Raw genomic sequence first — 14,336 nt, forward strand, 5'->3', positions numbered from 1 at the left:
CAAGTGTATGTATTCCATGTTGTGTACATTTTTTTTGAACTCTGCTAAATGACTTTGACGTGGATCTTTACATAAGGGCGCTAATTAACATTGTGGTGCGGATCCATTAATCTGTTCAATTTGATCTATTGTGTATATACAGCTACAAAAAAACAGTGTCACGTTCATCCCCAGGTGATGCTATTCAAGATACGCAATATTTAGTAAAGTTATTGTGCATAACAAAACATTCAAAAAAATTGTTTCCAGTTGCAGCTAGTGCGGCTTTAATACTAACAGTTGTTTTCTGGAGTAACTTTCCCGCCTGTAGGTCTATTTTCAATTAGAATAATTAATCCCGGGAGTAAGGACGAACCATCCGAAATTTGAGCAGGACTGACACGTCGTGGAAGTCTAAGATAAAGGTCTTAAAATGTAATATAATTATCAGAGCATAGACCATTTTACTCTTCTTGAGTTATAGCTGGCAAGTCTTCGTAGAATGCATATCACCCACGTATCGTTGTGACTGTAAGAGTTTGACTTGTGACAGGGTATAATATAGACTAAGTGAAAAGATACGTCATGTTGCTCCACCCTCACCGTCCTCCTCTAGGGTTGACCGATGTGTGAGGGCGCCCCGTCACGACGTACCTTACATGCGACAGACAGGTTAAGGAAACAAGGTAGACATTACACAACTTTGATATTTGACCTCAAGCTTACGACAGAGTTCAAATCACTCCTTTAACAGGAAGGTCGTCTCGGGATCAACTCTATGACACCTTCATAGATAACTAACTAACTTATCAAAAAAAAGTAATATTATGTGACTATGGTCGATTTTTATGAGTATATATGTATTAACAAGAGTACTTTATGTCTGAATTATAGAAAATAATGCATGATACCAAAAGCATTTTATTCATTTTACTCAATGTATCAAACCATATGAGGCCAAATAAACAAAAAAGACCCCCCCCCTCCTAAAAAAAAAAAAACCTAAATAAAAATAAAGGAAAGCAAAAAGGTCAAAATACACATACATACTTATCCCTGGCACAACTTTAACAATAAAAATGCACACAATCTGTTCATTTTGCATGCGCATGACCACAAGCAGACACTCAGACACCACCTCACCCCCCCACACACACACACACACGTGACATACTTGCAATGCTTTTACACGTAAAACTCACGAGAAGTGAAAATATTCTACTTTTTAAAAAAAACATTTATTAGTGCGCATCAATTGTTTGAAACACCCTAAATATGTACTAGTAATTGAAAATAAACAAATTATTCCTCCAAGTAAAGCAATGATTCTTTGCAAGGCAAACCTGCAGTGTAAAGTAATGCCTTTTTCTCCTGCTACCAGGGGTTTCTTATTGTTGTTGTTGTAAAAATATTTGATGATACTAATCTTGCTATTGCCTTATTTACAAAAATCCTCAATAGAGGGCGTCATTTTGGATCAACATTAAATTACATTTTCTAAATTCTGCCGTAGCCATACTCTATCATACAGGACTGTGGCCACATCACGTGTCTCTTTGAGTTTAAAAAGTCATATACGAGTGTGTACGTTTTAGTAATGTTGACCTCATCTACATGCTACATGTATCATTGTGAATCAAAAATGAGGAAATCTGCTATTTTAGGTTTCAAAGAACTTGAATAATAATAACTCCATAAAAAGCGTTTTCTGTAAGTTCATATCAAGAATCCTTTCTCACAATAAATTGCGCAATATTTTTTTCTGACGACTTTCACTCGCTAATTTGAAAATAAAGTTCTTTAAAGGACGGACGTTCTATAAATGTACGATATTTATGAAAACCATTGTGCCGGATTCACATTTACACTAACGACATTCAGGTACAAACAAAATAAGACTGATTCTTGAATAAAAATGTTTCATTTGTGTGTCCATCGTCGTAAAACACGGCCTCTTTTACGGCATAATCCAAGACGAACCGCCAAGATGCTTCAGCAGAAATATGCTATGTGTTCTTGTGAGAATGTGGTGTGTCGCAAGGTGTCATCAGAAGCCATGTGGTTGTAGGATTTGAAGGACGTTTTAGACACGATTTTGCCTTAAATTTATGTAAATTTATGTCATGATATGCATAATTACTTATATATTCATATCTTGTCTTGTAAATTATAATCGTGACCTTTGACCTCAGAACCACCATCATGTAAATAACATGTCGCTATAGATACTTAGAAAATTAAAAATGTGCTTATGAGCTTTTTTCGATTTCATTTGGAACGAACGAACTATAATAGTATGTACAAATAAGTGGAAAGAACACTTAGGATATTGATATTTCTGACAACAAATACAAGAAATTTTGCCATGTACATTATATGAAGTTGCTTTGTTTGTATTACGTGTGACGCGTGGTGGTTGTATTGCCGCCATATTCGGCTGGAAGTCCTGGTGGATTGTCGCCCTCACCCAACGTTGGATAGGTAGGGTCGTAGGGTTTTTCGGGACCGTAGGATGTAGGGTAAGCCGGGTCATAGCTGCCACCCACCTCGCCAATGGGACGTTGCATGTAGGCTGGGGTAGCCGAAACAGCGACGCCATCAGCCGGCTTTGCCTGTCTAGCTGTCGATGGGGTTGGTTTTGGTGCTGTAGATGATGATTTGGCACTGCTTTTCTTCACAGCACCGACAATAGCAGCGATTGTAGGGAGACAAACGAGGAGTAAAATGAAAATAACGACGATCACTATGATAATGGTTGTTGTGTCTGTAATGTAGAAAATAGAATGATATGTGTTTGAAATCGAAATAACAACAACAGATTCGTACATACTTGTATGTGCGTCTGTTTGTCTATATACCTGTCTGTCTGTCTGTCTGTCTGTCTATGTGTGTATCTCCGTGTATGTGTATGTCTCTCTCTTTATCTCTCTGTCTGTCTGTTTGTCTGTCTGTCTGTCTGTCTGTCTGTCTGTCTGTCTGTCTGTCTGTCTGTCTGTCTGTCTGTCATACTTCATTGCTATTCAGAATTATTTTGATTATTCTCTCCGAATAGCATAACATCTCCGGATCCAATGGTTTTTTGAGCTCACCTATTGATGACGATGATGAGCATGACTCATCCGTATGATCACTGCAGTGTTTGGTACCATCACATTCCAATGATTCAGGTATACACCAGTCATTGTCACAATGGAAATCAGTACTGTCAGAGTTACAGCTATCTGTAATTTGATAAAGTAGATACTAAAAGATCAATCGTATTTTAACATCTTTCAATACAATCGTTAACGTGACGCGTACGTAACGCATTGTACCCAGGGTGAAATATTATGAGAATGACATTTAACATTAGAAGCTTGATGTAGCTCTTGATTCAATTGACTCAGTATTATTAGAGCAAGGGTTCAAGAGAAGTAAATGAACAAAGATGAGGCTGCTTTTGTTCAAGGTGCTTTAGTTGATGTCCAGTGAGTCACGAAAAGTCACCTTCACCACTCTACATCGCGCGACCTCTCTAAAAGTAATAGAAAAATAAAGAATGAACGTTGACCGACCTCTGTACAACGCAATGAGTTGAGGTGTTCTGGGTATGGTACCCAATTACCTATACTGATATCATATCATCTGTCAGTCTGTCTGGTGTGTTTTTTACCAAATCCGTCTATATTTCCTACTTAATCCTTTTGCAAGGCAGTCTAAGAAACATTATACCATGCACAATTAATAAATATGGAATATATACGCTGGTCGTTCTACGTTACGACAACGCGCGTCGATGTCACGACAACGTGTGTCTACGTCTGGTTTTGCTGTATTCAAAATATGAGTCACAACATTCAAAATTGCTATTACTGCCAGGGACCGCTTTACAAACAAAACAGTCTCAGGGAGTTGCTTTCAGACTCTGTACTGGTAGTGTGGCAAATGAATGTCAAATTTTAAATACCATAACCAAAATATGTATAACGTACACTAGACTAGTATTATTGATTAGTATTATTATTATACTTACAATATTTTTCATAATACTGATTAAAGACCGCCTGAAATCCTTTATTAGTTCCCGACTGGCTGCCAGTTGTAAATGTTATTTTGAACTGGCCCGTAGTTGTCTCATAACTGTTTGTATCACCGCTGCTACAAAGATTCGCTACCTCAATTCCGTAGCCGTCAGTGACCACGATCTTATCCGAACCACTACATCCTGTCAATGTACGAAATGTCAAGATATTTTTATTTTTTTTATTATACAAAGTTTAAAATTGCGTATACGCACGTTTGTACATGTGATTCTTTTTTTTTTAAATGTCCATTACATTTGCAAGTGCGTCTTCTTCATTCGCTGGATTAGGCTTAAAGATTGTGTGGTTCCGATTTGGCTCAATTTTTAGAATAGGTAGGGTAGGTAGATTTTTATTTGGCTTGTCCATTCCAATCCGACGTAACCCCTTTACATTCCAAACTGAATTCCACACTCTTGGTATCGAAATCTTCGTTCGAACTGATTCTGGGGATAGAAGCTCATTACAATTTGAGATATTACGTTTGGTGAAAGTGAATATGCACAGAATATAGTTCACGGGGCAGTTTTAAACTCAGTTCTTCAAGTTACTTACAGCTAAAATTATTAATTATTAATTATGAAATATGAAATGAATACCCACCGTTGTACAAATCTATTTCCTTAAACGTTAGGTAAATACTGTCGTAGGAGCCAACACTTCGAATGTAGACAGTACATTCGGTATTCGCCGGGTAACCATCGGGATATGAACTATGTGACTGTATGGTGCCACTGAGGGCGATTACCATATCATCACTGCATGCTGACAAGAAAATGGCAACCGGGTAAGTTCATACAGAAAAGAATATTCATTATCGAACGATGGGTGTTCAATCGACTGATCAGTTATTTTACATTACCCAAACAGACAGATTTCTTCAGTAACATTTCAAAATTATATACATATGCCAAAATGCCACAAAAGGCAACTTTTTTAATCAATATAATCAAAAAGGCAACTATTTTAATCAATCAATCACTCAATCACTCAAAATTATAACTCTCCAATGCATTATAGGTATGCACATGTATATATGATATAATATATATATATATATATATATATATAATATATATATAATATATATAATACTCGGTGAGTATCAATCTGCTATAAGACAGTGCTCTATACCGCAGTGGCAGAGCGTAATAGTTTCAAAACTAATATATATAATATATATATACATATATATATATATATATATAACTCGGTGAGTATCAATCTGCTAAGACAGTGCTCTATACCGCAGTGGCAGAGCGTAATAGTTTTGGTAGTACTGGAACTCTTTCTTGGGTGTAACTCGGAGTTTCACGCATATTGCGATCATCAGACACTCTGAGGCCTACTCTCTGGGTGTGCTGTATATATAGAGTGTAGACAATAGAAATACCATCACTATTGTCTGTGTCGGTGGGTAGGTGTTGTATGTGTGGAGGTGTTGGTTGTTATTGTGTGGGTTATTGGGTGCGGACAAGTAAGTGTTGGCGGGTTGTTCCATGTTGGGCTTTGATGTTCCGTTAGTTAACGGGTTTAATAGTTTAGGTGATAGATGCTCTATTGAAGTTGGACAAATAAAACTTATTCTCGTGTCGGCATTTGGATATCAACTCAGTTCTTTTGTTTAGTGTGGAGCTTTTGTCTGCTTTAATAATAGTTAGTTTTTCGGTTAAACACAGGTTGCATCGTTTTGTTTTATTGGTGTATGCTTGGGCTTTCTTGTTGATGGACCAGGATACGGAAAAAGGCTCATTGTTTCTTTTCAGTTTCCAAATGTGTTTTGATAGTTCTGTGCTGTTACAGCACACCCAGAGAGTAGGCCTCAGAGTGTCTGATGATCGCAATATGCGTGAAACTCCGAGTTACACCCAAGAAAGAGTTCCAGTACTACCAAAACTATTACGCTCTGCCACTGCGGTATAGAGCACTGTCTTAGCAGATTGATACTCACCGAGTTATATATATATATATATATATATATATATATATATATATATATATATATATATATATATATATATATATATATATATATATATATATATATATATATATATATGTATATATACACCATTACTCGAACCGCTATACTCTCCTAGAAGCTTTCTGTAAGGAGGGCGCCAGTAAGTAAATACTATCGACTGCATATACATACCTGAATAAACTCCGTTGGTTTGACTGCTATCTTTAGACACAGCACGATATATTGCTGAGAATCCATACTCGTCTCTGAATGAATCAGAGGTGAACTGCACGTACATAGATGACCCTGTAGACGTCACAACTGCAGGTAATGTATCTCCAGAAAACTCACCGAGAGAGATACCCTGTACCACCGATCCGTCATACACTTTTACAAAATCATTGTTGTACTCTGTATCAAATGACAAAAACTCGAGCTGCCAAAAGAAAAACATAATAGTGAATTTCAAAATACTCTTAAGCTTTTCTATTTGATACAACCCCAGAGAAACCACCCAGAAACTGCATATGTCACACTTCCATATCAAGATCGCATTAAATGAAACAAACCATTGACATGTTTTGCAGCAACTTCATGCAGACATTCCGAGCTCCAATGATTTGCTTAGAGTCAAACACCCATCATGTAGGGCATGTAAAATGTCCTTTGTTGTTTTCGTTTGATGTCTGTATGTTGGCATGTATAATTCATTCCACTCATAGACAAAATGTACCAAGACAATGTACTCATTCAATCTTGCTTTCTTAAAGTGTAGCATGTCCAGTTTGTTATTGGTTTCTGCGTGGATGTATCAAACAGAAAAGCTGAACGGTATTGTGAAATTTGCTGTACAAAACGCCTCCTGTTTTGTGACAGTCGTTACGTTTATACCAGGGCCGTAGCCTAACCAAATTGCCGGGGGGGGGGGGCAGAACTTTGTCTTGGTGCAATCATGCATTCAAAATTTAGAAAGGTGGCTAATTTACATACATTTGCATACAATTTACATTATATCTATTTTAGCATACGCAATTAAATGTCATATGTAAGGCCAGAAAAAAATTTAAAAGCTGTTCAACGAGAAACCTAACCCATCACATTGGGTAGGTAGGTCGATTTTTTTCACAATGCTTCACAGGATATAAAACAAACCATATATAATGATAGCAAAACATTTCAGGTTGAGTATATACCCTTCTGTGAGATTATCACACCAGACTAACCCTCAAACATTCACTAACAAGGAAACAAGACTCTCTTTTATACTCGTTAATGCATAAATGATTGCAATAATCTTCCCACTAATTATCAGATTAGGAGTGTTTTAATTTAGGTATAGAGGACAAGAATGCACACGGTGTCTTTATTTAGTCAATAGAGAGAATTATGTACAGCTGAAAGAAGAAAAGGATCCAGGGAAACAAAAAAAGTTTCATATCACAACAAAAATCACTCAATTGATCAATATCACACAAAATAATTTTTATTTCACCACAAAAATTAATCATCGATCAATCATTCAACCAAATAATAAATCAATCATTGAGCGATCGATCAATCGATCGATCAATCAATTACATGCTCACTGAGCCCTGTTGTATCATCATTACATTCAACACATATTTCATGGATTTCTGGTATCCCGGTGTTTCGAGAGTATGACGTCATCGAGACCGAGTTTAAATATTGGTAGCTTATGTAATGTGGAAAATAAAATGTTGTCGTAAGCGGCGCTCTGATATAGTATGTTACAGTCGACTTACCTCAATAACGTTGCCCGTACTTGTTGATATTGCGTATGCACAGTCTTGGTTATCACCATGATCCAGCGGGTATAACGGTGACGTAATAACACCGGTAGATGACGTATATGTACCTCCACATTGACCTATTGTATTTCCATTTGGTATTGTGCTGTACGTTGCGTAGAAACCAACTTCTACGGTGGAGCTGTCTGACTGAAATACTAGCAGCAGAGTGTTTCCCGATGAAAAGACAACAGGTGGTTTCGATGTGGTACCAGAGAAACTATCGATTAGTTCTTCTTCAACAGCGGTATCTCCATTATATACATGGACATAGTCCCTTTGCGAACCAGTTTCAAAGTAATTGAACTTCAACTACAATATAAAACGATATTAACTGAGAAAGACTATCATTCATGACACACACGAGCTATTATGTATGTATGTATGTATGTATGTATGTATGTATGTATGTATGTATGTATGTATGTACACATGCACACATGTGTTTTTGTTTGTTTATTTGTTTGTTTGTGTGTTTGTTTGTTTGTTTGTTTGTTTGTTTGTTTGTATGTATGTATGTATGTATGTATGTATGTATGTATGTATGTGTGTGTGTGTAGGTAGGTAGGCAGGTAGGTTAGTGGGTATGTGTAAAGGTTGGTAGGTTGGTATGCTTACATTTAGCACTATTTCTAACATATTAGAAATTACTGTACACTTACCATTATTTGGTAACTAGAACTGACTGTTATTTTATAATTGCATGTTTGATCGTTCTCGTAAAAATTGGGATAATTTGGAGAAGAAAATTCCCCTATAGTTCCTGTAAAATCTCCACCACAGACGCCAAGTGTTTTCTGCACTGCAAAATTTACATGAGAAAATAAAAAAATAAGATTTTAATAACCTATTTGTAATTTAGTTGTTTTTATTTGCTTTGTTATGTGTTTGCTGTCATCGCTATGTCTACGTTCAATCGCCTAAACTTTTTGAGATATTTTTAGTTCTGAAAATTATTAAGAAAAATGTCAACATAAAAACATGCGAACCCTTGTTTGCACGTGACCATTTCTTTACTGTAACGTCAGTAGTCATTTGCCAAACCATGTAACGGAGAACAGAGAGCAGGCTGCATAAAAAGCCGCTTTTCTTTTGCAATTTGTAGTAGACAATAACACTTGTTTTCTATATTTCAGTGGCATTTAAATGAGCTAGTTCAAGCCCTTGACCTTAGGACGAGGACGACATGGCCATAGCAGCCATTATACTTTAAAGTGACTATGTGGTGCCTTAGTTTGCCTTGTCACCCTCGCACCCACCTAGCGAAAAGGGAAGTAAATATACCCGTCATGTTACAGGCTGTCCACACTGTCTTTTGTGAAATGTATTTATGGCGGAAATTGACCACCTTTGCAATTGACCTGTGACACCCAAAACTTAGCCTGTGTTATTTATTATCATTAGTTGGGTATTGATAGACTTTTAAATTAGACAATTAAATGCTTGCAAACTCTATAGAACTTATTTGTGTATCGTATTTTACGCCAATACTGACTTTTGTATCGGCACCCTGTCTATTCTTACATCTCTAACAAGAAACACTCATTTTTTCTACAAATATTGGTGTCGACATAATTAGAAATTGAGTAGGTCAAACAGTTTTACAATGTAAGGGGTGGTCTCCAAATACACTTATACAATTGGCTAAGTAAGTAAACCAATGAAGCCCGTGGTAGTATGTAGTATCCACTTACTTTCCCTTGAATAGGTTTAAGCACAACTCAAAGATACAATTAAATACAGATACAACTCTATTTCTTGTCAACAGGGCTTTATCACAGGCACTTGTGGGCTACTTTTCTCTTCAAAGATTGTCTCCGAGTACAAAACATTCACAGTATTGGGTCCTGTATTTACAAATATTCCGTCAACGGAATAGTTTTCGTGAGCAAAATCGAGTGACGATATTTGTTGAATATGTAAATACTTAACAACTAGTTATTTTAAACCATAGACAAACGGACTTGTTTTCTTTTTAAAAACCATTATAATCATTCTCAAGTCCATGTATCCTCTCTGGTACATCAACATTGCAGTTGGACTGACGGTAGCTTTCACCACAAATCCGAACTAGATTGTTTTGTACTCGGACCACTTTCGAATAGATAACTATATAGCCACAAGCCACGGTAGGCTGTTACTATGACAACTGTTCCAATCTCGATCCGCATGCTGTCTGTCATTTTGAGATATACTGACTTACCTAAGTATGTTGGTAATACTATGGAAAGTAATATCCAGTAGAAATTCATGTTTGTTATCTTGTCTTGAGAAGGTGAATAAAATTCTGTAAAAACATATGAAAATTCGCATAAGACGCAATACAATGGCAGTCAATAGTTAAAGGTCATTGCAGGACAAGTATTGAAAGGTAACTCTGTCTAGCTAGCTATTGAAATCCTTGTAGTTATTTTTTTTCAAACGAAATATAATCGTATTGGAATCGTGAAAGAGATTTAGGCAAATAATGTTAAAATATTAAATATTGTATAAATCATATTAATATACTGCTTTTTGTCCGTTTTATCAAACTGGATATATGACCGATCAGAACACTGACGACGTTGAAAGTTCATCTACCTAAGTTTACACCTGTATAGGACACGGTGGAAGGAATGTCACCTGCTGGTAAACTTTCGTCAAGGGTCACTGTGTGCTTTTGTGTACACATTGTTTGTCATTGAAGTATTCATATCTGTCGTCTTGTAATCTAGGTCGAAAACTAAATTATTTGCAGGCTTCTGACATGTTAATATAAGCGTCAAACAATACGGTGTTAACATTACTCGACGTCATATATATTTCAATAGGCAACTATTGTCACTTTGAAAGCACACAGTGGACGAATTCAATACTCACTCCGGTTGTCAAATGTCGCCCATAATAGCGCCTACGAGGTACACATATTTTAGAGCGTACTAACATAAATTGCAGACCAGCTAGAAAGTGCCAGCTTTTGTAGAAATTGGTTATCTTGCTATCTGAATTCTTAAATACAATAGAATGTAATAGACCTGGTAATGAAACAATATATTATGACAAGGTCACAAATTGAAATATTATACTTTCTTTGTAAGTACCTCAAAATTTCGACTCACATTGGACTACGTTCTAATTCACTTCTGAATGTATGAGGAATTTTATGTTGTCACCTGTTGTAAGTATTTGTGAGGCAACCGATCGATTTCGTCATGTTCATGACAATACATGTATTGAAAGGTTTCTATCACGAAGCTGAATTATGTTCAGTACACCATTAGTGGAATGTTTAACCCTAAAGTTTACTTTGTTTTGAAAATGATGAGTTTACTACTCACAGTTGCCTTATTTATGTGAAATTGTTTCACCACTTACATAAGTGCGTGTCTTTCTATTTCGCCACCGTTCACTACATAGCATATTTCTACGTATACCACAAGGCTAAACTGTTCTCGATACACCCATGGTGGAAAGTTTAACAATATGATGAATTGTGGCTTGAGAACGAAGCATTCAATACTCGTCATTAACAGACAAAAGTCAATGTCATTCCTATACATGTAGATACATATTGGCTTACCTTACATGTGTCGTTCAACCGTAACTAGTTGGCTGAATTCATCATGGCGTCTACAAAGTCGCATTGTGTTTTACTACGTAGCCTTTGTGTGTACGTGTATATCCTCCCTTGACAACATACTATTTGTATGCAACGATTGAGTAACACAGTTACATACAAAAAGAAAGGGTAGTCCTGTCAATTGGGTAGGTGTACTGTGAGACGATTCACAAGGATAACTATTTTGGATATATGATAAGTATAAAATAGATTACAATGTGAAAACTGGGTAACACGGACAATAACCCTGACCACCCAACCTTAAAGACGTCTAACCAAGAACATAGTATACTGGGTCCAGATTATTAAGGATGGTCAGTCCAAATTTTGGGCGGGACTGAAAGGTGCACAGTAATTACTTCTTCTCACCAGCAGTATTAATTTTCTCCTGGCTTGACCGACAATATTAGAATTAAGACCTATGATTTAATGAATCAATATGCATACATGGTAAAATACTTCTGTTGATGCAACGTGCATGGAAGAATGCAATATTTTGAATTTTTACCTTGAAGCGGTCTTACGTATTCATATGTTTTCTTTGACCTAATACATTTTGTATTTCTTAAGTCGGGGAAATTAAAACAAAAAATATGCCTTCTACGGAAAACATCACAACGTCACTGATTGTCAGATGGCAATCCCACAATCGCGTATGAGTAAAATTATTTATCATTTATTGCTGAAGTTTGGGTAATTTAATAAAACAAATGGTTCAGGGTTTCCTCGTGACTTTATTTGTCATTTCTAAGTCATTCAGACATATACTCATACAGTTACATTTCTGTCAATTTTGAATGACCCAACAAATATTGGCAAATGTTGTATTCTTCCATGCATGTTACAACAACAGAAGTATTTTACCATGCATGCATATTGATTTATTAAATCATAAGTCTTAATTCTAATATAGTCGGTCAGGCCAGGAGGAAATTAATACTGTTGGTGAGAAGAAGTAATTACTCTGCACATTGGTTTCATAATTAACCATGTTATCACCCACCTACCCACAAGTCAAGTCCTTTAACAAACACCATCATTCTTCCAAGGTATGTGTTCACGAACATTTGTCGTCTATAACTTAAGAAGGTTGTCACCAGGAGAGTCCGTTCAAGAGTCTACACACATGCTCTGCTATTTTTTTATAACCCATAGACCTCGACCTCCACGACCTTTCAGTCCCGCCCGAAATTTGGACGGACCCTCCTTAATACTCAGAAACCAACATACTATGCTCTTGGTTAAATGTCTTTAAGGTTGGGTGGTCAGGGTTATTGTCCGTGTTACCCAGTTTTCACTTTGTAATCTATTTTAAACTTATCATATATCCAAAATAGTTATCCTTGTGAATCGTCTCACAGTGCAACTACCCAATTGACAGGATCACCCTTTCTTTTTGTACGTAACTGATGGGTTAGTGAATCGTTGCATTCAAATAGTATGTTGCCAAGGGAGGACACATACACGTACACACAAAGGCTACGTAGTTAAACATAGTGTGACCTTGTAGACGCCATGATGATTTCAGCCAACTAGTTGAACGACAAGGTGTAAGGTAAGCCAATATGTTTCTATATGTATAGGAATGGTATTGATTTTTGTATGTTGATTACGAGTATTGAATGCGTCGTCCCCAAACCACAATATACTATTTGGTTAAACTTTCCACTATGGGTGTATCGAAAATAGTTTTGTCGTAGACATATGCTATGTAGTGAATGGTCGCTAAATAGATAGACACACACACACATAAGTGGCGAAACAATTTGACATAATTAGAGTAGGCAACTGTGAGTATTAAACTCTTCAATTTCAAAACAAAGTAAGCTTTAGGGTTAAACTGTCCACTAATGATGTCCTGAAAATAATTCAGAGTCACGAGTTATACATATAATGTCATGAACATAACGAAATCGGTCGGTTTTCTCACAAAAACACACACACACACAACAGGTGGCAGTACACGATTCCTCATACATTCAGAAGTGAATTTAGCCCAATGTGAGTCGAAATTTTGGGGTACTTACAAAGAAAGTATAATATTTCAATTTGTGACCTCGTCATAATATATTGTTTCATAAACAGGCCAAGTACGACATTTCATTGTATTACAGGCGAATCGTACTCACTTTAATAATTCAGATAGCAAGGCTATAGTAGCAAAACACATTGTACAAAATTTGACACTTTCTAGTTGGTCTATAATTTACGTTAATAAAATATTTGTACCTAGTAGGCACCGTTGTGGGCGATGAATTTTACAACCGGAGTGAGTATTGAATTCGCCTACTGTTTGCTTTCAAAATGACAATAGTTGCCTATTGAAGCACTCATGACGTCGAGCAATGTTGACACCGTACTCATATTAACATGTCAGAAGCATGCAAACGTTTTCGTTTTTGGCCTAGATTATAAGACGACAGGTATGAATACGTCAATGACAAACTATGTGTACACAAAGGCACACAGTGACCATTGACGAAAGTGTACCAGAGCTTGGCAGAAGGTGACATTCCTTTCACCGTGTCCTATATAGGTGTAAACGTACGTAGATGGATGAACTCTCAACGTAGTCAGTGTTATCATCGGTCATGTCCAGTTTGATAAAAGGACCAAAGCCTGCAGTATATTAGTATGATTTATACACTATTTGAGATTAATATCATTATTTGCCTAACTACATTTCAAGATTCCACTGCGGTTATATTTCAATTGAAGAGAAAAGTTAGGAAGGTTTCAAGAGCTAGACAGATTTACTTTCAATACTTGGCCTGCAATGACTTTTAACTATTGACAGCAATTGCGTCTTAAGCGAATTTTCATTTTTTTTACAGAATTTTATCCACCTTCTCAAGGCAAGATAGCAAACATGAATCTTTCCTGGATATTACTTACCATAGTATTGCCAACATACTTAGGTAAGTCTA

General features: G+C 36.4%; 1 protein-coding gene and 1 long non-coding RNA gene across 2 annotated transcripts in view; one reads left to right on the top strand and one right to left on the bottom strand.

Moving 5' to 3' along the window:
* Positions 1-1,253: 1,253 nt before the first annotated feature.
* LOC144437798 (CUB domain-containing protein 2-like) lies at positions 1,254-11,687 on the bottom strand. Its single transcript, XM_078126822.1, has 9 exons — positions 11,371-11,687; positions 10,015-10,098; positions 8,474-8,613; positions 7,767-8,123; positions 6,196-6,439; positions 4,644-4,805; positions 3,992-4,183; positions 3,069-3,200; positions 1,254-2,743 (listed from the first exon to the last, which is right to left on the bottom strand). Exons 2-9 carry the CDS (start codon positions 10,061-10,063, stop codon positions 2,376-2,378), a joined length of 1,644 nt encoding a protein of 547 aa, XP_077982948.1. The 5' UTR covers positions 10,064-10,098; positions 11,371-11,687; the 3' UTR covers positions 1,254-2,375.
* Positions 11,688-12,860: 1,173 nt separating this feature from the next.
* Positions 12,861-14,336, top strand: part of LOC144437134 (uncharacterized) — a 2,851-nt gene continuing 1,375 nt past the window's right edge. The window contains exons 1-2 of the long non-coding RNA XR_013480994.1: positions 12,861-12,964; positions 14,244-14,327. This is a non-coding gene — a long non-coding RNA (uncharacterized LOC144437134). The remainder of the gene's footprint in view (positions 12,965-14,243; positions 14,328-14,336) is intronic.

This window comes from Glandiceps talaboti, chromosome 7, assembly GCF_964340395.1.
Source record: "Glandiceps talaboti chromosome 7, keGlaTala1.1, whole genome shotgun sequence".
NCBI lineage: Eukaryota > Metazoa > Hemichordata > Enteropneusta > Spengelidae > Glandiceps > Glandiceps talaboti.

Coding starts and splice junctions, on each gene's coding strand:
- LOC144437798 (XM_078126822.1), bottom strand. CDS start 10,063: ATGAATTTCTACTGGATATTACTTTCCATAGTATTACCAACATACTTA. Junction 6,440..7,766: donor GTACGGGCAACGTTATTGAG/GTAAGTCGACTG, acceptor TTCTTTTGGCAG/CTCGAGTTTTTGTCATTTGA. Junction 2,744..3,068: donor CTCATCATCGTCATCAATAG/GTGAGCTCAAAA, acceptor TCTACATTACAG/ACACAACAACCATTATCATA.